Below are 27829 nucleotides of genomic sequence, written 5' to 3' on the forward strand. Positions count from 1 at the left end.
TTCAAAGAGGTGGGGCCCAGCCCCGGTGTTATGCTCTTCCAGCCAGGCCAGAGGTTGAGTCTTCAGATGCAGTTATTACAGGTACTATTCTGGTCTGTGATAGGGATGCTTCAGTGCTATTTGACCTTGGGTCTACGTATTTGTATGTGTCGTCCTATTTTGCACCGTACTTGATCATGCCTAGTGATGCTTTGAGTATTCTTGTTTATGTATCTATACCGGTGGGTGATTCCATAGTGGTCAACCGAGTTCATCGTTCCTGTGTGGTAGTGTTTGAGGGTCTTGAGACCCGTGCTGACTTGTTGTTCTTAGATATGGTGGATTTCGACATCATATTAGGGATGGATTGGTTGTCCCCATATCATGCTATCTTGGATTGCCACGCTAAGACTGTGACCTTAACTTTACCAGATTTGCCCCGTTTAGAGTGGAGAGGTACCCCAAGTCATGCCACCCGCAGTGTTATATCATATGTGAAGGCTCGACGCATGGTCGAGAAGGGGTGTTTAGCTTATTTGGCATATGTTCGCGACTCCAGCGCAGAGGTCCCTTCTATTGATTCTGTTCCTATTGTTCGGGAGTTCCCCGAGGTTTTCCCCTCAGACTTGTCGGGTTTGCCGCCCGACAGGGATATTGATTTCGGTATTGACCTGGCTCCAGGCACGCAGCCTATTTTCATTTCGCCGTATCGCATGGCCCCGCCAGAGTTGAAAGAGTTAAAGGATCAGTTGTAGGATTTGCTTGAGAAGGGTTACATTAGACCCAGTGTATCGCCTTGGGGTGCGCCGGTGTTATTTGTGAAGAAAAAGGATGGGTCGATGAGGATGTGCATTGATTACCGGCAATTGAACAAAGTTACGATAAAGAACAAGTATCCACTGCTGAGAATTGACGATTTGTTCGACCAACTTCAAGGTGCAAAGGTGTTTTCAAAGATAGACTTGAGATCTAGCTACCATCAGTTGAGGATTAGGGCATCCGATGTCCCTAAGACAGCATTCCGCACTCGGTATGGGCATTATGAGTTTTTGGTCATGTTATTTGGGTTGACCAATGCCCCAACGACGTTTATAGAGTTGATGAATCGAGTGTTCAGGCCCTATTTGGACTTGTTCGTGATAGTCTTTATTGATGATATTCTGATATACTCCCGCGGCCAGGAGGAGCACAAGCAACACCTTAGAGTGGTTCGTCAGACTTTGAAGGATAGTCAGTTATATGCTAAGTTCTCGAAGTGTGAGTTTTGGTTGGGTTTGATTGCATTTCTGGGTCACGTTGTATCTGTAGAGGGTATTCAGGTGGACCCAAAGAAGATTGAGGCAGTCAAGAACTGGCCTCGACCAGCATAAACTATAGAGGTTCGGAGTTTCTTGGGGTTAGCAGGCTACTATCGTCGATTCGTGGAGGGGTTCTCGTCTATTGCTGCCCCGATGACCAGATTGACCCAAAAGGGTGCCAAGTTCATATGGTCAGATGAGTGTGAGGCGAACTTTCAGAAGCTCAAGACAGCTCTGACTACGATACTGGTATTGGTTTTGCCCACAGGTTCAGGGCCTTATACAGTCTATTGTGATGCTTCCCGTATTGGGCTTGGTGTAGTATTGATGCAGGTTGGCAGAGTTATTGCCTATGCTTCGAGGCAGTTGAAGATCTATGAGAAGAATTATCCGGTTCATGATCTAGAGTTGGAAGCCATTGTTCATGCTTTGAAGATTTGGAGGTATTAATATGGTGTGACGTGTGAGGGGTACACTGATCACAAGAGTCTTCAGTACTTGTTCAAGCAAAAAGAGTTGAATTTGAGGCAGAGGGGGTGGTTGGAGTTGTTGAAATATTATGATGTTACTATCTTGTACCACCCGGGGAAGGCCAATGTGGTGGCCGATGCATTGAGTAGAAAGTCCGCCAACATGGGTAGTCTTGCTTATATTCCGGTCAGCCAGAGACCGCTTGCTTTGGATGTTCAGGCCTTGGCCAATCGATTTGTGAGGTTGGATATTTCTGAGCCTAGCCGAGTGTTAGCTTGCACGGTCGCTCATTCTTCGTTATTAGAGCGTATCCATGATCGGCAGTTTGATGATCCCCATTTGTGTGTCCTGAGAGACACGGTACAGTGTGGAGGTGCCAAGAAAGTGACCTTAGATGATGATGTCTTCTTGAGATTGCAGGGGCGGGTTTGTGTGCCCAATGTTGATGGGATTTGAGAGTTTATCTTAGCGGAGGCCCATAGTTCTCGGTATTCTATTCACCCGGGCACCGCGGAGATGTATCAGGATCTGAGGCAGCACTATTGGTGGAGGAGGATGAAGAAGGATATTGTTGCATATGTGGCTCGATGTTTGAACTGTCAGCAGGTTAAGTACGAGCATCAGAGGCCCGGTGGACTAATTCAGAGGATCGAGCTTCCCGAGTGGAAGTGGGAGAGGATTACTATAAATTTTGTTACTAGACTCCCATTGACCCGGAAGAAGTTTGATGCGATTTGGGCCATTGTTGATAGGCTGACCAAGTCAGCGCATTTTGTTCCTGTTGCAGCCACTTATTCATCCGAGAGGTTAGCTGAGATCTACATTAGAGAGATTGTTCGCCTTCATGGGGTGCCGATATCTATTATTTCGGACCGAGGTACGCAGTTTACCTCGCGCTTTTGGACAACAGTTCAGCGAGAGTTGGGCACCCAGGTTGATTTGAGCACAACATTTCATCCTCAGATGGACGGACAGTCCGAGCGGACTATTCAGATATTGGAGGGTATGCTCCGAGCTTGTGTTATTGACCTTGGAGGTTCGTGGGATCAGTTCTTGCTTTTAGCGTAGTTTGCCTACAACAACAGCTACCAATCCAGCATTAAGATGGCTCCTTATGAGGCATTGTATGGTAGGCAATGTCGGTCTCCAGTTGGATGGTTTGAGCCGGGAGAGGCTCGATTTTTGGGCACAAATTTAGTTCAGGAAGCCTCGGACAAGGTCAAGATCATTCAGGATAGGCTTCAGACAGCTCGGTCCAGGCAGAAGAGTTATGCAAATCGTAAGGTTCGAGATGTGGCTTTCATGGTTGGTGAGCGAGTATTTCTCCGAGTGTCGCCTATGAAGGGCGTGATGAGATTTGATAAGAAGGGCAAGCTTAGCTCTAGGTTCATTGGCCCATTTGAGATTCTTGATCGTGTGAGAGAGGTGACTTATAGACTTGCCTTGCTGCCTAGCTTGTCAGCCGTGCATTCAATTTTTCATGTGTCCATGCTTCGAAGGTATCACGGCGATCCAGCCCACGTTTTAGATTTTAGCACTGTCCAATTGGACAAGGATCTGTCTTATGAGGAGGAGCCGGTGGTTATTCTAGACCGGCAGGTTCGACATTTGAGGTCGAAGAGTTTTCCTTTAGTGTGTGTTCAGTGGAGAGGTCAGCCTCATGAGGCATCGACCTGGGAGTCCGAGTTTGATACGCGGAGCCGTTATCCTTATCTATTTCCCGACTCAGGTACTTCTTTCTTTTGTCCGTTCTAGGACGAACAATTATTTTAAAGGTGGAGAATGTGACGACCCAAAGGGGTCATCACATGTTTTCTCTCTCTTTCCGTGTTTCCGAAGCCTTGAAAACCTCATTTTTAGTTGCCTCGATTTGCATGCACTACCGGGCGCGTAGCCAGAAAGCTTAAATATGAGTTCTGTGTGAAAAATGATAAATTTTGATATTAATATGATTAAAGTTGACTTTGGTCAACATTTTGGGTAAACAGACCCGGGCCCATAATTTGACGGTCCTGGAAGGTCTGTAGAAAAATATGAAACTCGAGCGTATGCCCGGAATCGAAATCCGAGGCCCCGAGTCCGAGAAATGAATTTTTAAAAGAAATTGTTTTTCTGAAATTAATATGGAAATTTGAAATGAAAACGGATTAGAAAGTGTTGGTATCAGGCCCGTATTTTGGTTCTGGCACCTGGTACAGGTCTTATATGTGGTTTAAGCGCTTTCTATGGAGTTTGGTTGAATTCGGATGTCGTTTGACGTGTTTCAGACTCAAAGTTCTAAATTTAAAAGTTTATGAAGTTTGATGAAAAAGTGATGATTTTGAGGTTGATTCCTCGTTTTTGATGTTATTTTGGCGATTTGATCGCACGGTTAAGTTCGTACGAGGTTGTTGAGTTAGTGTGTATTTGTTTAGGAGCCCCGAGGGCTCGGGAGTGTTTCAGAAGAGTGTCGGAGTGGTTTTTGAACTTAGAGTTGCAGAAAATCTGCTGTCTGCTGTAGCCAGTTCCTTGTGCTATGCGATCGCATTGCTTGACCACGATCGCATAGTGCAAGTTTCAGAGGTTCAAATTTACTCTATGCGATCGCATAGCTCCCCCGCGATCACATTGTTTTACTTTGAGAATCCTGTTTTTGTTCTATGCGAACGCATTACCTCTACGCGATCGCAATGCTTTAGCCCAGTTTCATTACAAATTACTTTATGCGATCGCACTCTCCTTATGCGATCGCAGAGCACTGTCCCCCTCTACTCTATGCGATCGCACTCCTTGTCCGTGATCGCATAAGACAATTTTGCCCAGTGATTTTTAAGTTTTAAAACAGAATAGTGACGGGATTTTTCACCCAAAAACACACGAACTCTTCTTCTCCACAGCCCCTAGGCGATTTTTAGAGCACTTCTTTACCAAAGCTTCTTAGGTAAGTATTGTTTAACTTGTTTCCTTCATTTTCCTTCATCATTTATCAAATTCCTAGGCTCAAATCATGTAATCTAGGGTTGAAATTGGGGGAATTGGGTAGGGTTAGGGTTTTTCAATTTTCTTTGATTTAGACCTTGTTTTGGGGTCGAATTTGAAAATAAATTCTATATTCGGGCTCGTGGGGGAATGAGTGATATGAATTTGTCCGAACCCCGTATTTTGACAAAGCGGGCCCGGGGTCGATTTTTGGAATTTTTGGAAGAAAGGTTGGGAATCTATATTCAGGCATTGGGTTTGACTTGTTTAGCTATTATTGATATTATAAAGTCGTTATTTCATAGATTTGATTGAGTTGAAGCCGAATTCGAGAGGGAAAGCGATCGTTGTGGATTGATTTAGCCGTGGAAGTTGAGGTAAGTGTTCGGTCTAACTTTGGCTTGAGGAAATATGAGTAGAGTCTTGTTTGCTAATTGCTAATTATCGAGTACGGTGTATAGGCATGGTGACGAGTATCTATACACTAATGTCTAGCATGACCGTGAGTCCTAAATTGTTAAATTGTTGTATTCTTAATTGATGCCTATGAGAACTGGGTTAGAAATCTTTAGAACTGAACAAGTAATTATTATGAACGCGCATTGGTATTAATGGTGTTAAGTAGAAATTGAATGAGTTTGGTTATAGCTGGATCTCCCTTGCCGGGATAGTTGATTTGACATTTTGTTCCCTTGCCAGGAGATCATTATATTATTTGTACCCTTGACGGGTAAATCGTTATGTTATTTTGTTCCCTTATTGGGATTTTCTCTTCGAAAGATTGTATTGGAAATGAAATGGGAGCGTGTGGTACGCCTACGACGTGATGTTATGAAATGGGAATGTGTGGTACGCCTACCATGTGATATTATGAAATGCGAGCGTGTGGTATGCCTACCACGTGATATTATGAAATGGGAGCGTGTGGTATGCCTACCACGTGATATTATGAAATGGGAGCGTGTGGTACGCCTACCACGTGAGATGAGGAAATAGGATCATATTGCACGTCTGCAACAAGAGGAAAATGAAAAAAGTGAAAGTAGTTTGTTTACCCATATTCCGTGTTAGAAGAAATCAGACGTAGTTTCTTTTATTATTCCTGATATTCTGTTTTTTCGACTGTCATCCCCATAAGCATGTTTCCCCCTCCCAGCTTTAATTATTTACTTTCCGTCGTTATTTTGTTGTACTTGTATATATATCTGCACGGGTTTGTTTGGTAGTCTGATCTAGCCTCGTCACTACTTCGCTGGGGTTAGGTCAGGCACTTACCAGCACATGGGGTCGGTTGTGCTGATGCTACACTTCTGTGCTCTTTTGCACAGATCACGATGTTGGAGCAGCCTTTGGACAACAACAGTAGATCGGGAGCAGGCCTTCAGTCCAGAGTGACATACCGAGGTAGCCTTGTAGGCGTCCGCGGGCCCGGCGTCTCCCTTATCCTGTTTTAGCTGTTATCCCTTGTATTTCGGGACAAACTCTTGTCATTTCTTTCTAAACATTGTATTAGTAAACTCTTAGAAGTTCGTGAGCTATGTGACACCGGGTTTTGGGGTAGTGTATTGTGTTAACTTCCGCAGTTTTTATTTAGTTTCTTTAATGTTAAGTCTTCCGCTTTAATATTTTAAATGCAAGGTTTTATGTTATTATTATGAACTGTGAAAAGGGGAATTAAGTTGGCTTGCCTAGCTCCTATCAGTAGGCGCCATCACGATTCCCGAGGGTGGAAAATCCGGATCGTGACAGAATTATAATAGAAGGAAATAGGAAATTCCTAAAAAAACCACCCACCCTCACACGTGGATGTAGTGTAATGATTATGGATCAATGTGAATCTAATAACTTTTGCCTAAACTCTATATTTTTATTAAAAATTTAACTTGAAACTCAATCCGTATCGATTATTATTATATATTAATTTGAGATTGATATAGAAACTCATAAACATATATAATATCCTTCGTCTGTCTCTAAACCTCCCTGCACTAAAATCCCACTGTAATATGTACACAATGGACAACTAAAAGTACAAGCTGATATATGAAGCTACAAAGGACAACTAAAAGTACAAGCTGATATATGAAGCTACAAAGAAAAGGAAGGGTAATATCCCAGCATTTCTTTTGTCTCACCGACAATAGTTGTACTAACCAAAAGCAGTATTATGGTCTTATTTTTCTTTGTGCAAATAGGAAGTGACAACAAATATAAGTCCATAAATGTGAAGGAATATTACTTTTCTCAAAAACTTTACATAGAAGAATCAACTATTGTAATTAATTAAAACAAAAATTACCTTTGTAACGTCCATGTTGATGACTTGAAATCTATATCGTCACTTTTTCCTTTTGGGAATAAGAAGCAATTTTGATATATGCATTATGTCCTTTGTACCAATTTTCCGAAACCCCAATAAATTCTTACTGTTAAATACAATTGAATCCTGCAATTAAATTCATTAAGAAAATATTACTCCCTCCGGTCCACTTTAATTGATTTTTAACCTTTTTTTAATTAACCTAAGCTAAATTCTCAATTCTAGTTCTTAATCTTGTTACACAGTGAAAGGAACTCAAATTCATAAATTTTGAGGTTAGAAATTGTCCAAGCCAAAGCTAAATTTGGCATACAACAAATTCAACTTTACCCATATTACCATTTGGATATACAATTTGATGGACCAAAATTTAGTAATTTGGTCAAATTAGACCTCAATGAGTTATAATTCAATGTGTTTCTATCAAAAGACTAAGCGAAAATTGAGATAGGTTGACCAATTTAGTAAATATAAAAGAACGATTAGACTAGTGGCGTATACATGATTTTGCATAAGTTGTATAGACACGTTAAAAAATAGAGAACCAACATATACTTGTAAGTTAAAACTCGATGAGTAGGGCGACAAGCCCCTAACAAAGGCAGTGGTCACATCGAGTATGTCCCCCCAATAGTCCGGCGTGTTCCTCGCTTATTTACACATTTCTTTCAGCACTTAAAGTCCATTTACTTGTTTGATAGAAAGAAATAAGAATGAAAAACAGCAGGCTATAAAGCAGACTAAATATCTAAAAGCTGAAAAACTGTAAGACTGTGAAACAATAAGAGCTGTCTATGTCATAAATTTTACATGGGAAATGTTCCATCCAAAAGTTCTTGTGGTTCTGAACTATACAATGAACTCTACAATCTCCTCTTTCTCATCTCTGGTCCTACTTCTTTACAAAATTTCATAGGCAAAAGAATTTGCACCACAGTCCTACTCATGGTCTCCCCAAGCGGGAAGTGAGATCAACGAACACATCCTCTTTGATAGGTATTGTGAGACCGCCCATTGGATGATCAAATCCAAACTCTTCTTCAGCTTGAGCTAACAAGTCTTGAAATAAAGGCTGGCTCAAGTATGATATTGGCACGACGAATCTCTTCTTCTGGCTCTCTCCTACATATACTGCGCAATGTCCTTTTGGAACACCTCCAGATATTGAAGACCTTCTTAGGATTCGATTAGCCTGAATAAATGGAGTCATTTTGATACCCATTGTCTCAAGGAGTATTTGGTAATTCTAAATAGTGAAGGAAAAAAAGAACAAGAATTTGAGAATTGTACAGAAAATGGAAGTTTTCTTTTGTAATCTGGATACTTGTGTTTTGCTCAAATCTTTTGTTGTCTGAGTATATATAAGTTAATGGCAAGTTTCATACTCAACTAGTGATAGACAACGGCACATGAAGTTTCACATGGTTTTGCATACTCTGTTATTGTCAAAGAACTTAGATCATAAATTTGTTGAACAACAACATTAGGCCCCACTGCTTCTCATGATTTGGAACAGAAGACACCCTTAAAATTCACAAGAGTGGATGAAGTTTATGACTAAGTATCACATGGTATTGCCTTCTAACTCCTTGACAAGCACTTAGAATTTTGGGCTAACATGGTTTCTCATAATCCCATTAACCTAAACTATTCCTACAGAGTCCCTCCTCTAAAACTCAGCTTTAATGCATTTGTTTTTACAGCACAAATAGACAAGATGACAATTCAGAGGTCCCCTATCTACATGACCAAGAAGGGAGAAGCACATGGTTTTGCTTCTAACGTGCAATTGCTCATCTAATGGTTTCAAATTATTGGCATTAGTGAGAAGTAACCAAGTATGAGCTGATATCATTACTAATAGGCCCCGGTTGTCGATCAAAGTAAAGAATAGAAGAAACTTAGCTTCATCCACAAATTTAAGGCCCCATATCAACATAGCCAACAGGCATCAGCACATGGCTTTGCCTTTGGTTGTTAGTAGCAAAACTTCAGCTCCAACTCAAAGCTTGTTTACAACCTCTTGTTATATAACCCCCTTTTCTATGGACCTTTTTCATCCTCAAGTAAAAGCATTATCTATTCAGCCATCAAAAGTTTCTAAATTGCTTGTTTACTTTCTTGCTTCCTAAATTTCAAGAAAAAGAAAAATGGAAAGAAAGACAATGCTCAGTACTAAGAAGCTCATCAAAATGGCAAGGAAATGGCAAAAGTTCGCGATCAAGCAGAGGAAGAGGATTTCACTTCCAAGAAATGGTAGTGATGCAGACAGTGGTAGTACATCTTCATCCTCTATTGCCGGAAAAGGCCATTTTGTAGTCTATACAATTGATCAAAGGCGCTTCGTTATTCCTTTGGCTTATCTTGAAAACGAGGTCATTATGCAACTTTTAAGCATGTCCGAAGAAGAGTTTGGACTACCAAGTGGTGGTCCTATTACATTACCCTGTGATTCGGCGTTTATGGACTACATCATTTCACTAATCAAGAAAGGCATAGCCGTTGGAGATCTTCTCAAAACATTGCTCCTCTCAATTCCATCATGTTGCTGTTCAACTTCTTCTATTCACCAAGAAAGTGGAAATCAACATATTCTTGTTTATTGAGTCATGAGAGACTCTTTTTGTAAATGACAGCTCAAAATTGATTGTATAGCAGTAAAAAATAGGCAACTGAGAGCTTGTATTATTACAGATGGAATAGAGCTTTACCTTGAAATTAACCAGATCTATAACTCCTTTGCAATTTGACAATTGAGAAGCTTTAACATTCTCATCTTGGAGTAGCACTATTATTTTATTGCAGGCAATCAACTTTGTCCATTGAAACTTACATTTACAGACATATGATCCCACCAACGCAAGGGATTATCTATATGGGATAACTAATACCACCATTTTGGTATAAAATTTATACCAGTATTAGCTAATACCCCCAACCAAACATGGGATTAATAATCTTATCCCGGTAACCAAACGACCATGGAGTGTTCCTCTTGCGGGCTTTCTTTCCGGTTAATTTCATACTGGATCAATCTATATTGAAAAGGAAGCTGCAAATTACAGCAACCATTTTAGAGTGTAATGATAAAGCTCAGTGATTCCTCCTATAGGGCACTAACCGGGCTACCACTTCAGTTCTTATTTCTAGTAACAGGTCATTCATGATTCATATCTAAATATACAAATGGATCCTACAAGTTTTCCTAAGGCCACAATAACAGAGACCAACTCTTACGAGATGGTGACATGGTCACAAATATATCAAAGATATTTACATGTGTATTTTAAATTAGCTTAAAGCATCAAATTCTGCACTTCCCCTAGCTTCCAGATATTCAAGTCAAGAAACTAAGCTGAACATGCCCTTTTCTCACACTGCACTCACAATCATGTGATTTAATACCTCGTTTTCGCTACCACTAGACAAGATGTGGAGTTCATCTGCTCAGAAGCATGTTCAGTTTTATTATATATCTGGAGATCTGGAGAATGTAAATTTAAGAATTTTATCATACAACCACACAAAGTAGGTCGGAGAGCTGTAAATAGTGATAGTAGTACTTAATTGCTGGTGTCAATAGAGTCAGCAGCATAATTGTGCAAAATGTCAGGCACATCAGTCTACTGAATTAGGAAACATGAACATATAAAAGTATTGAGTCTTCTAATCAAGTGACTTGAAAAAATTTGCTTATATAAAAACTGGCTATATCCATTTGACAGAAGGTTAGTCATTTTAACTAACTTTACAAGCAGAAAATCCTTGTTTTCTAGTACTACTATACAAAATGGTTAAGAAAAAACAAGGAATTTTTTCCCTCATTGTCAAGTCCCACTTAAATGGAAGTGACATCTCTACTCTCTCTCATCTTTCTCATTTGTAAAACTATTTATTTACAAAATTTCATGGGCAGAAGAATTTGCACCATGGTTCTACTCATAATCTCCTCAAGCGGGAGGTGAGATCAATGAACACATCCTCTTTGCAAGGTATTGTGAGACCGCCCATTGAATGATCAAATCCAAACTCTTCCTCAGCTTGAGCTAACATGTCTTGAAATAAAGGCTGGCTCAGGTATGATATTGGCACGACGAATCTCTTCTTTTGGCTCTCTCCTACATATACTGCACAATGTCCTTTTGGAACACCTCCAGTTGTTGAAGTCCTCCTTAGGATTCGACTAGCCTGAATAAATGGAGTCATTTTGATACCCATAGTTTCAATGAATATGATGTAACTGTAAATAATGAAGGAAAATAAAGAACAAGAACTTTGATAATTGCACAAAAATGAAAGTTTTTTGAATGTCAGGGTACTTGTGTTTTGCTCAAATGCTTTGTCTGATTATATATAAGTTTATGACTAGTTTCATATCCAAATGTTTAGTGGTTAAGAGAAATTGGTGGCTACTGGTGAGAGACAATGTCACATGGTTTTGCCAACTCTGTTATTGTCAAATGACTTAGACCATAAATTTTGTTGAACACCACCACTAGGCCCTACTGCTTCTTATGATTTGGAGCAGAAAAAGACACCCTTAAAATAACACCCATAAGTTTAGAGGTAAGGTGACAAAGAATGCCAGAAGAGAAAGAAAGATAACATGACATGAAATATCACATGCCACCGCCTTCTAACTATTAGACAAGCACATAGAATTTTATACCATATTCCAATTAAATGAAAATAAGAAAGAAAAATTATATGACTCATTCTTTTCTAGTCCCTTTCGATATGTCTGCGATGTTTTTTTAAGCAACAGAAATACCACAAGAGAAAGAAAGATAACATGACATGAAATATCACATGCCATTGCCTTCTAACTCTTTGACAAGCACTTAGAAAAAAATGCCATATTTGTGGAATAACAACAAAATTCTCATAATCCAATGAAATGAACTTGTCTGCTATTTTCATCAATTCAATAACAAAGAAAAACTATATGACTCACTCTTTTCTAGTCCCTTTCAATATGTCTGCGATATTTTTATTTTTAAATTCTACTTTAGCTTAGCCCATATGTTGTTATTATGCACATAAAAAGGGAAGAAATGCATTAACTTCTTTTCTTCAATTGCAGAACTAGACAACCAGCCATATCCACAATTCATTAGGTCCCATATTCAACAGCAGCACATGATTCTGCCTTGCCTACCTAACTCAGGTTGACAACTTTAGCTACAATTCAAATGCAATCTCTAGCCTCAACTATAAATGAACTGCTTCCATGAGCCAATTTGATCATCAAGCAGATAGCAATTACTCAAACCTTTTATAAAGGAACCAACTTTTTTTTCTTTCCTATCTTCCAAAGAAATCAATATGGTCAGTGTTAAGAAACTGATAAAAATGGCAAGGAGATGGCAGAAGTTTGCAGCTAAGCAAAGGAAGAGGATTTCTTTACCAAGATCAAGTTACAATGATGCAGAAAGCTGTAGCACATCATCTTCTATAGTTGGCAAAGGGCATTTTGTGGTCTATACAACTGATCAGAAGCGATTTGTAGTTCCGTTGGCTTATCTGCAACACGAGATAATCGGAGAGCTATTGCACATGTCTGAAGAAGAGTTTGGACTTCCAAGTGATGGCCCTATCGCATTACCATGTGATGCACTATTCATGAACTACATTATATCACTCATCAGAAGAGGTGTATCTGCCGATCTTCAGAAAGCGTTGCTTGTATCAGTTGCTTCGAGCCGATGCTCATCAGCTTCATTTCTTCAAGAACAAAGAAATCCTCAAGTGCTAGTTTATTGACCTATGATAAGTTTTGTAGTAGCCTAGTAGATACAAACTACTCCACGAGTGTACAGCATATTAAAATCTCAATTATTCATCAGAAATCTATATTCTTGTCTCCAAACTCTTTAATTATCTGATCATTTAGGAGAATCTGATTCTTTTATTTGCATTCTAGTAGTCCTATAATTCGAACTGAAATCCACTAACAATGACAGCACTTAGTGACAATGAATGAACAGAGAATATACAATATGAATCATAAATTTTATGTGGTCAATTTTGGGACCAGCCTAGAAAATTTTCACAAAACAAGCAGTGAACAACAATAAAGTAGGTATCAAATCTTTTTGATTTTAGAATATTACAACATCACAGAACTTTAATATTCTAACCAATAGGGTTATAGATTTCTGTAGGCCGCGCACCCTTAATATCCAGATCGTGGCATAATCAAATGGATAAGGTGGTAGTCGCAGTTCGAAAGAAAGTTGTGTCAAAAACCATCTTTTCAAATTAGATAGAGCGCAAACTTCTATACTTAAGTAAAAGTCAAGAACCATTCTTATATCTGTGTTGCAGTAGTTTTTATCACATTTATTTTTCTCAAGGAAACAATATCCCTAAAATGAAACTAATACTTAGCTATGCTGAAATTTTAAGAAAAGGCCGATGTAATATAATAGATGAACCACCAAAATACAAAAGCAGGAGTAGTCAACCCATGTCTGTGGTAGCCTCTTTATGTTTTTCTTTTTTGATCAGTAGTCTGTGGTAGATTGTCATCAAAGGTTAAGCCTAATCAAGAACGACTTTTTGGGGGTAAGATAAGGCAGTTTTGTTATAATTAATACCAAGAAAGTACTGAAAAAGTACAATAGAGGATTACAAGTTCCCCATTACAGCTTTAGCCACAGAGGATGCAAAAGTTCGAAAAGGTGCCACATTTTCGAGCATACTCTCTTTACACCCGAAGTATAAATTCTGCAAACATCGATTCTTTACAAAAGAAATGGGTTGTTACTTTCCTTCAAAACATCTCTTATTCCTCTCCCCCAAAGAAAAGAGTAGGAACAAGAAAAAGACTTATTGAATTAATTGATAAAAACTGAACTCTTTGGTTGCTACCCCCTCATTTGCTTCGACACTATCAAACAAAGATTGAGTTCTCTTACTGTTAATGTGTCTTTTAAGTAAAATTTTTGAGTGTTAACTCACAATATTTTCAATTTATGTGTTTTATGTGGCAGAGAATTGGAAACCTTCACTGCCCTATTACTAATCAACTGTGGCAATTGTTCCTTAACATTGTTGGGCTAAGATGGTCTATGCCAGCTACTATTGTTGAGTTACTAAAATCTTGGAACAACACTGGAGACTCAACGAGTCAAAAGACATGGTGGAGACTGATACCTGCATGCATATGGTGGACAATATAGAAGGAGAGAAAGTCATGAGTTTTTGAAGACAGATACAAATCCGTTCAGGATGTCAAGATGGACCTGTATTCTTCTATTTCACTCTTGGTGTAAAGAAAGTCTTGTAGAGGATACAGAAACTCTGGTAGACATGTTAGGCCTTTTGTAATTAGGTAGATCAAGATTGATCTACTATTCCCTGTACATATGGTTATGCACTGCCTTGGTGCACTTTTATTAATACAAATGTTACATTCTCAGAAAATATCCTTGTGTCCTTATCTAACAACTTTAATGGAGTGGTTTTCCTAGCACAACTCCAAAGATAACTTTATAGAAAAAGAGGATAATTTTTTAATATTTGAAATAATCAAATAGTGTGGATCATAAAAAAAGACATAAAATTCAATTAAAGTAGTGACATGCCTATGTATTTACTAGATTGATATAAACCTAGGGGCTAGTATGCAGAAAAGGTAAAAGTTGCCCCTCATATTGAAAATAGAGCGATTGTATATTTGTATCCTCTGTTTTGATTTTGGTATAAAAAATCAAAACAAATGGAAGGTTAAGTTTTAATTTTTCTGAAATCTTGGGATTTTTTCCACGTGGCCTTTTAAAAAATAAAAAATACCCCTCCCATTGATTTTGGGCAGCCATGTCAGCAAAGAAATTTTAATGGGTTAAAAACACATTTGGACATCGGTTAATTCAGACTTCAGAGGGGCATACTTACATCCCGTTTGGATATAAGAAAATTTTTCCTTTTTTCTAAAAAATTTTCACTTTTTTTCCAAAATGAGCGCTTGTTCATAACATTTTCAATTTTCAGTTAAAAATACATTTTGAAAAACTCCAAAAAACAGTTTTTCAAAATTTTCACTCAAATCGCTCACAAAACTTCAAAAAACAATCCAAAATTATATTCATGTCCGAACACAATTCTAAATTTCAAATACCATTTTCACATGAAAAAAAAATTTCACCCTATTTTGCAATTTTACAATTCTTATGTCCAAACGCCCACTTAAGTCAAAATATTAGCGGCGAGGACTTTTTGATACCAAAATTAAATGGAGGGTATAATTGTTCTATTTTCACTAGTTGAGGGGCAATTTTTACCCTTTTCCCAAAAAAGGGTGTTTGTGCTCTTATTTTGGTTGCTACTCCCTTCATTTCAAATTAGAAGAGGTATTTTCCTTTTTAATTTGTTCCAAAATATATTTTTAAATTTGGAAATAATTCAATTTTAAACTCTTCATTTTATCCATTTTACCCTTAATGAGAAGTTTTTATAACCACACAAATGTCATGGCCCACAAAGCTTTTACCCCTTAATCTTTTATGACCACAAGTTTCAAAAGCCTTTTTTTCTTCTTAAATTCCGAGCCGAATCAAGCTATATCATCTAAATTGAAACGGAGAGAGTATAAATATTTGCCCGGAGGGGACAAAGGGTCTTATTCCTCATAAGTTGTTGGCATGTGACCAGGAATCATGGATTCAAGCCGTGAAAACAGCCTCTTGCAGAAATGTAGGGTAAGGTTGCATACAATAAACCTTTGTAGTGCAGTCCTTTCCCAGATCCCACATAGAGCTTAGTGCACCGGGCTGCCCTTTTTATATCCTGAAACAAAAGTCAAGAACCATGACTCTTCAAATAGAAGACTCTAGCCTGTATTTTCCATTTAACAAAACTAAAGGTCAGAAGTACCAGTTCAGCACTACTATTTATATTGGATCAGGTTCTTCTAAATCCTGCATTCCAATAGCTAGCAGTGAGTGATCAAATATGTTGCACTGGTTTTAATCACATTTAATGCAGTGGTTTTTATATAAAGAAAAACCAGTCAAGATGACAATTTAAAGATCTCTTAGCACATGGTTTGTTCTTCTACCAGCAATTCTTCATTCATTAAGGGGCCGTTTGATTTGAGGTATAAGAAGGTATAGAGGTAGTATGAAAATTTAATACCACTTTAATATTCTGTTTGGCTAGCAAATTAGGTATAAGTTATTCCGGTATTAATTTTAACACTGGGATAACTTATACCATATAGAGGGTGGGGTAATTAGCACCGGTATAACTTATACCTTCTTCTTAGAAATTATGCAATTATCATTCTTAATACAACATGCCAAACAGTGAATAAACAACAATTCCAACATAACTAATTCTAGCATAACTTATCCCAACATAAGTTATATCGGCATAACTTATACCGGCATAAGCCGTATTCCAACCAAATGACCCCTACTGGCATTAAAATTACTGGCATTTTTATGACAAGTCCCATGTTTAAGCTGATAGCCTAACTAATAGGTCCAAGTTGTTGTCTACCAAAGTGAAGAAGGGAATTTTTCACCAATTTAAGGCCCCATATATACATGACCAATAGGCATCAGCACATGGCTTTGCCTTCATAAAACTTTAGTTTCAAAACTAAAGCCTGTCTACAGCCTCTCTTGTGTATATATATATCCCCTTTTCCATGAGCCTTTTCATCATAAAAACAAGCAATATCAATTAAGTCATCAAAGGTGTCTGTCACACCTCCTTTTTCCGTCCCCGCAAGGGGTGAAAGAGTTTTTCAATTAAAGGACAATCGAAACAGGATTTATTTATTTATTCAGAGTCGTCACTTGGGAGATTTAAGGCGTCCCAAGTCACCAATTTAATCCCGTATCGAGGAAAAGAATGACTCTGTATTACAGTTTGCGAACCAGAAATCCGGATAAGGAATTCTGTTAACCCGGGAGAAGGTGTTAGGCATTCCCGAGTTCCGTGGTTCTAGCACGGTCACTCAACTGTCATATTCGGCTTGTTTATCTGATTTTATACAATTATGAGCTCATGTGCAAATTTTATCACTTAGCCGCTTTCATTATTTTAATTTATTGTTATTATTTTACGGAGAATTGCAACATTGTGAAAACGTATTTCAAACCACGTCGCAATCAATGCACCCGTGGTTATCGACACATTTCGACTCCGTTGAGATTTGGATTTGGGTTACATAAATGCACACCCATATTTAAGAAAATAATTTGTTAAAGACGCGCCTAGAGCGACTAGCGTATTGTTGTTTTGGGAAAGACCGTAAAATTTCACTAGACGGCCAACTCCGATGTTCTAAATAATTAATGCCTACATTTGTGAGAGCCCCTCAATCTATACATTTTACTAGGCGAGGCTCATCTCATTTTATTTTAAATGGACAAATCTTAAAGCGACTACATTTTTCTATTAAAATTAGTCTCTAAAATAAAGAAAGAAAATCCTAATTAATTACGAGCTTTTTTATTTAAGAAAGCATGACATACTAATTTCTAGATTAATACAAATATTGATGAAAAGGAATTTTACTAAAAAATTTGAAATTATAAATAAAAATAAAAATTCGACAACTAATATTCAAAAGAATCAAATATAGCTAGATTAAAACTCGCATTGTTAAAAAAAACTATTGAGATTAGTTATTCACAATCATTTGAAACTAGATTTAACCATAATTACTAAAGCTTATTAGAAAGTTTATTAAACTTAAACGTTCTTCTAATCTTGTTTGAACTCAAATCATGCTTTAATGCCTAATTTACGAAATTTAATTTAAATTCATGCCTTAGCTAAATTTAGCTACTTGTTCATGATTAACCAATTGTTGATAATCTTGAAACCTTCATAACTAGTGAATTAACCCGTTTTGCCAAACCGATTCATTAAAGACTAACTTATGTTATCTTCTCTTATTCCAATTATTATTCAGTAATACATGAAATAGCCTAAATACAATCAATAAAAGGAACAAAGAAAAAGCGAAATTAAAACATCAAAATTCCATTCTTCATATGTATTCATGCTTCCACATTATTAGCTTGCAATAGCTAGTATTACAGTCGTGTACCTGGTATTGGAAGCAAAAGAAAAGGGAGATCAGCAGAAATTTAGTAGCATACAACAACAGCAATACCCAGCAACCAGTAACAACCATCAACGAGAAACCCGTGACAGATTTTGAAATCAAGATAAAAATCCAGAAACACCGACAACAATCAACGGACAGAAGCCAAGAGAATCATTTCAGATTTGAGAGACTAATTAATGTTCAACCCTTAATTTCTGAATCCGTATATCAGAATATTTAAATTGTATATCAGGTGTATACTACTCTCTCTTTTAATTTCCAGAATGTTTTTATTTGTATGTTTGGAAGTTTTAATATTTTCGGAATTTTTCTCTCTCTTCAATATTCAGTTCTCTTTTTTCTCTCCCTTCTCCTTTTAAATCTGTCCAAGTCCCCCTATTTATTACCATCTTTCAGCATTTTTTTAAAAATTAAAACCCACTATCTTCCACTCATCCCCTTTTTAATTCCACTACCTAATATTTTGTCCCCCATTATATTAAACAAATACATTATCCTCCCCCATTATATCTTCTTCCCCACGCTTATATTAAACAATTGCATTATTCCCCACCATTATATCTTGTTCCCCATGCTTATACTAAATAAGTATATTCAAATCATGAGCTCAAATTATATGATTAACAACAAAGAAATAACTGGAATTATTTTGATTGAACAATCTTTAAACAACAAATCTACTTTCAGATTTAACAACAATAACAAACAAGTATATTCAAATCATGAGCTCAAATTCAAATTAAACTTAAACAAAATAAATAAATAGATTCAAATCACTAAACTCAAATAATCAATTGATCTTCAAATTAAATCCAACAAAATTACAACAAAGATACATGATTCAACTAAATCAAAAAATTAAAAACCAAAACATAAACTCACATTAAATCACGGGATTAAAACGAACTTCATAAAAAAAAGAACACGAATTAAATCTAAATTAAACAACAAAGAACGGATTCAAGCGATTTAAACTAACACTCTTCTATATTAAAATTAAATCCTTTTAAATTAATAAAACAAACTGAAAAATAATTAATTGAATCTTCAACTTAAATCTAACAACATTATAATTAAACTAATCAATTTCTTCCTAAAAATAAACAAGAAAAATGAATGAAAGAAACTGAAGAAAGATAAAAAAAACGATGAACATGAAATTAATATCAAACATATTTGATTTCAAATCCGAAAAATATCAAACAAACTACGGACAGAAACGAAACTTAAACCAACTAACCGGATCGGAACGACGAAGAACTTGAATGAAAACAAATCCGTCCGGAAGCGATTATCGCACCAAAACATTTCGACGCCGAAGACGACCCCGAACGGACCATCGAAGAACTTGAAGAAGGAAGCAGTAGACAGTAGCAGTGACGGAGCAGCAGTAGCGACGAGGTGGAGCTGGGTTTCGACGAAGAAGAAGCAGCGGCGTCCATGGCGACGTGAAGCTGGCAGTAGCAGCACGATGGAGCAGCAGCGACGCAGCAATGAAGGATGAAGAATGCATCAACAACAGTGAAGGATGAAGAAGACGCAGCAGTAGCACGATGGAGCAGCAGTAGCGACGAAGAAGAAGACGCAACGCATGAGCTCGTCGAGGCAGCTGGGCTGTCATTGTTGACGTTCAGCCATGGCGGACTGGGGACGATGCAGTGATGAAGCAGCAGGGATGGCTATGGAGCTCGACGGTGCGATGAAAAAGAAGAAGAGGCAGCAACCATTAAAGCTCTAGCTCGAGCTCGAAGAAAATGGCGACGACGAACTCGACTGGGCAGCCATGGGCGAAAAGAAGTGTTGTCGGATGATGGTGGAGCTTGACATGTCTGTGTAGATATGCGAAGAAGAAGAAGCAGCTATGGTTGTGTGTGTGTGTGTGTGGTCGTGAGGGGGAAGAAGAAGGTGAAGGTAAGGGGAGGTGGCGGATGGTATTTTCAACACTGAAAGAGAAAATACAATTTTAGGGTTTTTTTTTTTTGAAAGATAGGGAAATAGGGGTGTTGGGTTATGGACTGGGTCGACCCGGTTTGAAATGGACCGGGTCGTAGGGAAAGGTGGGTATATTTGGGCCTGTGGTTCAAAATTGAAGAAGAGGCCTAATTCCGATTTTCTTTTATATTCTTGCTCTCTTTTCTTTTACTTCCTAATTAATAAAACTAAAATTCTAAATTAACTTATAAACTAAATTAACTTATAAAAAATACTAATTAATTCCAAATAACTATTATCGCACATTTAAATAGCAATTAACGATAAAATCGCACAATTTAGACGTTAAATGCTAAAAATGCAACGTACATTTTTTTTATGATTTTCTCATTTTTGTAAAACAAACTTAAATAAATACTAAATGAAAATGCGACATATTTTATATTTTTATTAATTTAAACGAATAAACATGCACAGACAAAAATACAAATAATTATACAAAAATACCACAAAAATAAAAACATTGCACATAAAGGAAAATTGTTTTATTTTGAATTTTTGGGAGTGATTCTCATATAGGGCGAAAATCATGTGCTCACAGCTGCCCCTCTTTGTCTGAAAACACGAAAGATTTTCGTGCAAAGATAAAGTGAGTGGATACGAGCGATTTTTGCCCGTTCGAGTACTCCGTGTGAAGCATTTTTTGAAAGATTTGACCGAACCTTTGCTTCAGAGGTTTCCTACATATCCTGGGCTAAACAGGAATCAGGTCAATGTAGTTCGGGAAGTTTTGGTAGCGGGGACTACCATGAGACTGCAATGTTACTGTTGTTGCATGCTACTTTTACTGCTTGCTGACCTCCTTATTACACTATGCTTAAAAGAAAAATCAAGAAGTTAGGCTAGACTATGGATTACAATATCTCTTCATTTGTTCTTGATGCCTTGCTTTCTTGTCGGCTTGCGTCGATTTCGGTGCTTCTTTCTTCCGAGAACTGACGGGGATGACACCAGCCTCTTGCTTTCCTGAATCACCAGTTTGCATCATTTTGTTGGGTCCACTGGGGATATGGCTTCCTTCATTAAGCTTTGTTATGCTGGGCATAATTTAATGTTCATAGGCTGCTTCTTTCAAGACGCGTCTTTTCTTCCTTTTGACTCATGCGCTTGAATTTGTGCTGGGACCTCTTGTTGCATCCTTCTGCTTTCTGGTACTGGGGATTTTTATTGTTTCCTACTGGGGATTCCTGTTGTAACCTTCTGCCTTCCGGTGGGTTACTGATTTCAAGATCTGCAGTATAAGACTGAAAAGTATTCCTCTCGTTATACAGGTGGGCGCCTGAATGCAAAAATATGAAATGTATTCCCTCGTTATACTGTTGGGCGACCTAGGACATGAAATGAAAATCAGAAATGTATGCCCGCATTATACTGGTGGGCGACCTAGAAAATGAAAGAACAGAAATGTATGCCCGCATTATACTGGCATGCGGCCTAGAACATGAAATGAAAACGGAAGTGTATGCCCGCATTATACTGGTGGGCGGCCTAGAAATGAAAAAACAAAAATGCATTCCCGCATTATACTGGTGGGCGACCTAGGACATGAAATGAAAAAACAGAAATGTATGCCCACATTATACTGGTGGGCGACCTAGAAAATGAAAGAACAGAAATGTATGCCCGCATTATACTGGTGGGCGGCCTAGAACATGAAATGAAAACGGAAATGTATGCCCGCATTATAATGGTGGGCGGCCTAGAAATGAAAAAACAGAAATGTATTCCCGCATTATACTGGTGGGCGACCTAGGACATGAAATGAAAAAACAGAAACGTATTCCCGCATTATACTGGTGGGCGCCTAGGACATGAAATGAAAAACAGAAATGTATGCCCACATTATACTGGTGGGCGACCTAGGACATGAAATGAAAAACAGAAATGTATTCCCGCATTATACTGGTGGGCGCCTAGGACATGAAATGAAAACAGAAATGTATTCCCGCATTATACTGGTGGGCGACCTATGACATGAAATGAAAAAAATTAGAAATGTATTCCCGCATTATACTAGTGGGAGCCTAGGACATGAAATGAAAACAGAAATGTATTCCCGCATTATACTGGTGGGCGACCTAGGACATGAAATGAAAAATAGAAATGTATTCCCGCATTATACTGGTGAGCGACCTAGGACATGAAATGAAAAAACAGAAATGTATTCCCGCATTATACTGGTGGGCGCCTAGTGGTAAAGACATGAAATGTATTCCCTTGTTATACAGGTGGGCGCCTAATGGTAAAGAATAACTTGAATTTGTTTCCTCGATTCTCCGAGAAAATTTTCACTTGTGGCAGAAAATTTTCTGCCCCAGTTCTGGCGATCTTTCTTATGGCGTGTCTTTTGGCCATCATCAACACTTTATTTTCTTGTTCAAATCAAAGAAAATTTAGTTTTTTTTTAAAAAAATATGGCGAGTGGTCATGTCACTCCTGATGGGGATGATTGTTCCCTTCCCCTTATTCCGGTTTGGCGTTCCCAAAACTTGTTGTTGATGATGTTATTCGCTGGGGATAACATTCTGCTGGGGAGGTTTTTTCCATTTATCCCTTCCCCGTTCTGTATCTCAAAACTTGCTGGGGGTTATTTTGCTGAAGATGGATTTTCCTTTCTTCCTTTCCCACTCTGTGTTGTCCTGACCACCTCGGAACTTGGTCGATATTCGGTCGGAGTCCTGCTGGGGATCCTCTTGGAAATTGGCCCACAATTTCCTCAACATGTTTTTTCCGGTTCTTCTCCGTACTTTCCTTTTCATTTTAGACCAATATTATTTGGCCTGGCAACCAACGTCTTTTGTCTTATTGCCTTGTCTCTGGCCTGCCCTCTTCACATTTTACGTTGTACCATTTTACCAACTGGTAGTAAGCTCTGAAAGACCTTTCTAAAAAATAAATTTCTGGAAAAAGTCTTTAAACAAAGAAATGAAAAGATAGAAAAAGATAAAATCTTTCTGAGCAAATGATGGGGAAAGAAAAGAAATGAACTTATCTGGGTGGTATAACCGATTCCAACGATCATGTTATGCATTTCGGATTAATCAACCCAGTCTATTTGTGTCGATCAATCTTTCTGATGTCTTCACTTACTGGGGATAAATAGGTGCCCACCTCTTTGCGAAATGCGGATCCTTTCCGCCAATCTATCTTGTCGCCTATAGTGCCCTTCGCGGGGTTTTCACTAATAAGACTCTCTCATTTCTCTCAGTTACCGTCGCCTTATGGTGCCTGTGAAGGTTTTCACCGATAAGACTCTCTCATTTTGCTTCTCTCAGCTTACGTCGTCTTATGGCGCCTGTGAAAGTTTTCACCGATAAGACTCTCTCATTTTGCTTCTCTCAGCTTACGTCACCTTATGGTACCTGTGAAGGTTTTCACCGATAAGAGTCCCTCATTTTGCTTTTCAGCTGGGGATTGGAGTGTTGCCGGTAAGATTCTCTCTGCGGGGAATTCTTATGGCTATGAATTCTTTCAGATCATGATCCTCATTCAGTCGGGGACCGGCGTGTTATTTTCGGCTTTCATTTGCCTGTCTTGGCACCCCTCAGATACTGATCGGGAGGTCTTTTTGGATATCAATATGGGTTTTAGAAGAAAAGGATGTAAAATTCAAAATAACTTTGATAGGTAAAACATTACAACTCTTGGAATCAAACTCTTTTTTTTTTCAAAATTTAAAAACATAACTTCTGCCCCAGTTTTCTTGCTTGGGGTTTTTTTTTCGATTTTTTGTTACATTATGACCGAGCCGTGAGGCGCCTACGTATCCTCTTTGAGGAATCAGGTCGAACGTATTTCACTTGACTCCTTTGTTTTTCTTGCGACCTTCACCTTTTTTCTTGTTTTTGTTATTATTTTCCTTCTTTTTTTTTCTTTTTTCTTTTTTCATTAATGATTCCAAGAGAGGGGTATAAAAGGATAAGTAAGTCCCAAAGGGGTAAGGCAAAGGTTAAAAGTATTTGGATAAAAGAAAGAATTGTCTCTGTCATTTCATTATCCGATAAGCACTAAGTACAAACAAACAAATAAACAACAAAAGAAATTACACATAATATCTTTTGACTGCATCAGAATTGATAGCCATGTCGATGCATCTTCCTTCGACATCTGTCAGACGTAAAGCGCCGTTGGATAATACTCTGGTCACAGTATACGGCCCTTGCCAATTCGGGGCGAACTTGCCTTTTGCCTCGATCTGATGTGGGAGGATCCATTTCAATACTTGCTGCCCTACTTCAAATTTCCTAGGGCGCACCTTCTTATTGTATGCTCTTGCCATTCTCTTCTGATATAACTGGCCATGGCATACTGCTGCCAATCTTTTTTCATCAATTAAACTCAACTGCTCCAATCGGGCTTTGACCCATTCATCATCATCAATCCCGGCCTCAGCGACAATCCGAAGGGATGGAATCTCAACTTCTGCTGGTATCACTGCTTCAGTTCCGTATACCAACGAATAAGGAGTTGCACCTACTGATGTACGAACAGTAGTGCGATAACCCAACAATGCAAATGGTAGCTTTTCATGCCACTGTCTGGACCCTTCTATCATCTTCCTCAAAATCTTTTTATGTTTTTGTTGGCTGCCGCAACTGCACCATTCGCCTTGGGACGATACGGGGTGGAATTACGATGTGTAATCTTGAACTGTTGACATACTTCTTTCATTAAATTGCTGTTAAGATTAGCACCGTTGTCCGTGATGATCACTTTCGGGATCCCAAATCTGCAGATGATATGGGAATGAACAAAATCCACCACCGCCTTTTTGGTCACTGACTTGAAAGTCTTAGCCTCCACCCATTTGGTAAAATAATCGATGGTTACCAGAATGAACCTGTGCCCGTTTGAAGTTGCCGTCTCAATGGGTCCAATGACATCCATGCCCCACGCAACAAATGGCCATGGCGCTGACATTGTATGCAATTCTGTCGGCGGAGAATGAATCAAATCTCCGTGTATCTGACACTGATGGCATTTTCGCACGAAACTGATACAATCATGCTCCATGGTGAGCCAATAATACCCCGCCCGCAGAATCTTCTTTGCCAATACATACCCGCTCATATAGGCCCCACAGACTCCAGCATGTACCTCTGTCATCACTGTCGTGGCTTGACTAGCATCTATACATCTCAGCAATCGCAAATCCGGGGTTCTTTTGTACAACACTCCTCCACTGAGGAAGAATCCATTTGACAATCGCCGAATCGCTCTTTTTTGATCTCCAGTGGCCTGCTCCGGGTATATTCCCATTCTGAGTTATTCCTTGAAGTCATAAAACCATGGCTCACCATCCACTTCTTCCTCTACCCTATTGCAATAAGCATGTTGATCACGAACCTGGATGTGCAACGGGTCAACATGAATTTTATCTGGGTGGTGTAACATTGATACTAAAGTGGCCAAAGCATCAGCAACCTCATTGTGAATTCTCGGGATGTGTCTGAACTCCACTGATCAAAATCGCTTGCTCAGATCGTGCAAACATTGTCGATATGGTATGAGCTTCAAATCCCTTGTTTCCCATTCACCCTGGATCTGATGTACCAGAAGGTCCGAGTCTCCCAAGACCAAGACGTCCTGGACATCCATGTCTGCAGCTAAACGTAAGCCCAAAATGCATGCCTCATATTCAGCCATGTTGTTGGTACAATAGAAACGTAGCTGAGCTGTAACAGGATAGTGATGTCCTGTTTCTGAAATAAGTACTGCTCCTATTCCAACTCCTTTTGCATTCGCAGCCCCACCGAAGAAAAGCTTCCACCCTGGTTCCTCATTCAGTTCTAACTCCTCTATATGCATCACTTCTTCATCTGGAAAATACGTCCTCAAAGGCTCGTATTCTTCATCAATAGGATTCTCAGCCAAGTGATCGGCCAATGCTTGAGCTTTCATGGCCGTCCTCGTCAAATAGACAATGTCGAACTCTGTGAGTAATATCTGCCATTTTGCCAATCTTCCTGTGGGCATAGGCTTCTGGAAAATATACTTCAATGGATCCAGGCGTGAAATAAGGTAAGTAGTATGTGACGACAGATAATGCTTAAACTTCTGTGCTACCTAAGTTAGAGCGCAACATGTCTTCTCAAGTTGAGTGTACTTATTCTCATAGACTGTAAACTTTTTGCTGAGATAATAGATGGCTTGCTCTTTTCTTCCTGTGAAGTCGTGTTGCCCCAACACGTAGCCAAATGAATTCTCCAAGACCATTAGATAAAGGATTAATGGTCTCCCCGGCTCAGGTGGAACCAAGACAGGTGGATTTGATAAATATCCTTTGATCTGGTCAAATGCCTCCTGACATTCTGTTGTCCATTATATCGCAACATCTTTCTTCAGTAATCGAAAGATGGGTTCACAAGTTGCTATGAGTTGAGGAATAAATCTGCTGATGTAGTTCAACCTTCCCAACAGACTCATTACTTCTGTCTTGTTCTTCGGCGGTGGCAAATCTTGGATAGATTTGATCTTTGACGGGTAAAGTTCAATACATCACCGACTGACGATGAATCCCAACATCTTTCCATATGGAACACCAAAGGCACATTTAGTCGGGTTAAGCTTAATATCATACCTTCTAAGTCTTTGAAAGAACTTCCTTAGGTCTGCTACATGGTCTTCTTGATGCTTAGACTTTATGATCACATCGTCCACGTACACCTCGATTTCTTTATGGATCATGTCATGAAACACAGTAGTCATTGCTCTCATGTATGTTTCCCCAGCATTCTTCAGACCAAATGGCATCACCCGGTAGCAATAAGTTCCCCACGGCGTAATGAATGCCGTCTTTTTCGCATCTTCTTCATCCATCAGAATCTGATGATACCCAGCATAGCAATCTACAAAAAATCCGAGCTCACGTCCGGCACAATTGTCGATCAAGATATGGATGTTGGGTAAAGGAAAGTTATCCTTTGGGCTTGCCCTGTTCAGATTGCGGTAATCGACACACACCCTGATCTTCCCATCTTTCTTTGGCACCGGCACCACATTAGCCAACCAATCAGGATATCGAGTGACACAAATAACCTTTGTTTGCAGCTGTTTGGTTACTTCTTCTTTAATCTTCACACTCATATCCGTTTTGAACTTCCTCAATTTCTGCTTGACGGGAGGACATGCCGGGTCAGTGGGCAATTTATGAACCACTAAATCTGTGCTTAACCCCGTCATGTCATCATATGACCATGCAAAAACATCTTTGAACTCAATAAGTGTTTTGATCAATTCTTCCCTGATATTTGGTGCAATGTGGATGCTTATTTTAGTTTCTCTGATATCGCCGACATCCCCTAAATTGATGGCTTCTGTGTCATTTAAGTTGGGCTTGGATTTTTCTTCAAACTGACTTAACTCCCTGTTTATCTCCTCGAAGGCTTCATCCTCATCATATTCCGATTCATTATCATAATCGACCTCTTGTATAGTTAGTTCGGAACCAAATTGATCTTTTAGACTAGGTTGAAGATCCATTGTGCATGCCATGTCATTAGAACCAGTATGAAAAGAACTGTTCAGAAAAAGAAACGAGGGAAACAAAATTAAAAATAACATATAAAATAAGGAATAAAGAAGAAACTTTTTCGTTTTATTGAATTATGGGATAACAAGGTTTCACACTTTGTTGAGCAGTAAAAAATAAAAGGAATCTGGATTACAACCCTGGAATAATCCAGAAAACAAAAAGGAAAATCAGAGCCAACTACTAGGACT

At 38.6% G+C, this 27829-nt stretch overlaps 3 protein-coding genes and 1 pseudogene across 3 annotated transcripts; 2 read left to right on the top strand and 2 right to left on the bottom strand.

The window, feature by feature from the left end:
- Positions 1 to 7969: 7969 nt before the first annotated feature.
- LOC142168365 (auxin-responsive protein SAUR21-like) lies at positions 7970 to 8248 on the bottom strand. The gene has a single exon (XM_075229045.1). The coding sequence runs from the start codon at positions 8246 to 8248 to the stop codon at positions 7970 to 7972; it is 279 nt and encodes a 92-aa protein (XP_075085146.1).
- Positions 8249 to 8513: 265 nt separating this feature from the next.
- LOC107831875 (auxin-responsive protein SAUR66-like) lies at positions 8514 to 9748 on the top strand (annotated as a pseudogene).
- Positions 9749 to 10965: 1217 nt separating this feature from the next.
- Positions 10966 to 11244, bottom strand: LOC142168366 (auxin-responsive protein SAUR21-like). The gene has a single exon (XM_075229046.1). The coding sequence runs from the start codon at positions 11242 to 11244 to the stop codon at positions 10966 to 10968; it is 279 nt and encodes a 92-aa protein (XP_075085147.1).
- A 1134-nt stretch (positions 11245 to 12378) lies between these two features.
- Positions 12379 to 12789, top strand: LOC107831872 (auxin-responsive protein SAUR64-like). The gene has a single exon (XM_016659672.1). It carries the CDS (start codon positions 12379 to 12381, stop codon positions 12787 to 12789), a length of 411 nt encoding a protein of 136 aa, XP_016515158.1.
- Positions 12790 to 27829: the final 15040 nt, after the last annotated feature.

Source organism: Nicotiana tabacum, chromosome 13, assembly GCF_000715075.1.
Source record: "Nicotiana tabacum cultivar K326 chromosome 13, ASM71507v2, whole genome shotgun sequence".
In the NCBI taxonomy this organism is placed as follows: Eukaryota; Viridiplantae; Streptophyta; class Magnoliopsida; order Solanales; family Solanaceae; genus Nicotiana; species Nicotiana tabacum.

Excerpts from the sequence above, each read along its gene's own strand:
- LOC142168365 (XM_075229045.1), bottom strand. The coding sequence starts at position 8,248 with ATGGGTATCAAAATGACTCCATTTATTCAGGCTAATCGAATCCTAAGA.
- LOC142168366 (XM_075229046.1), bottom strand. The coding sequence starts at position 11,244 with ATGGGTATCAAAATGACTCCATTTATTCAGGCTAGTCGAATCCTAAGG.
- LOC107831872 (XM_016659672.1), top strand. The coding sequence starts at position 12,379 with ATGGCAAGGAGATGGCAGAAGTTTGCAGCTAAGCAAAGGAAGAGGATT.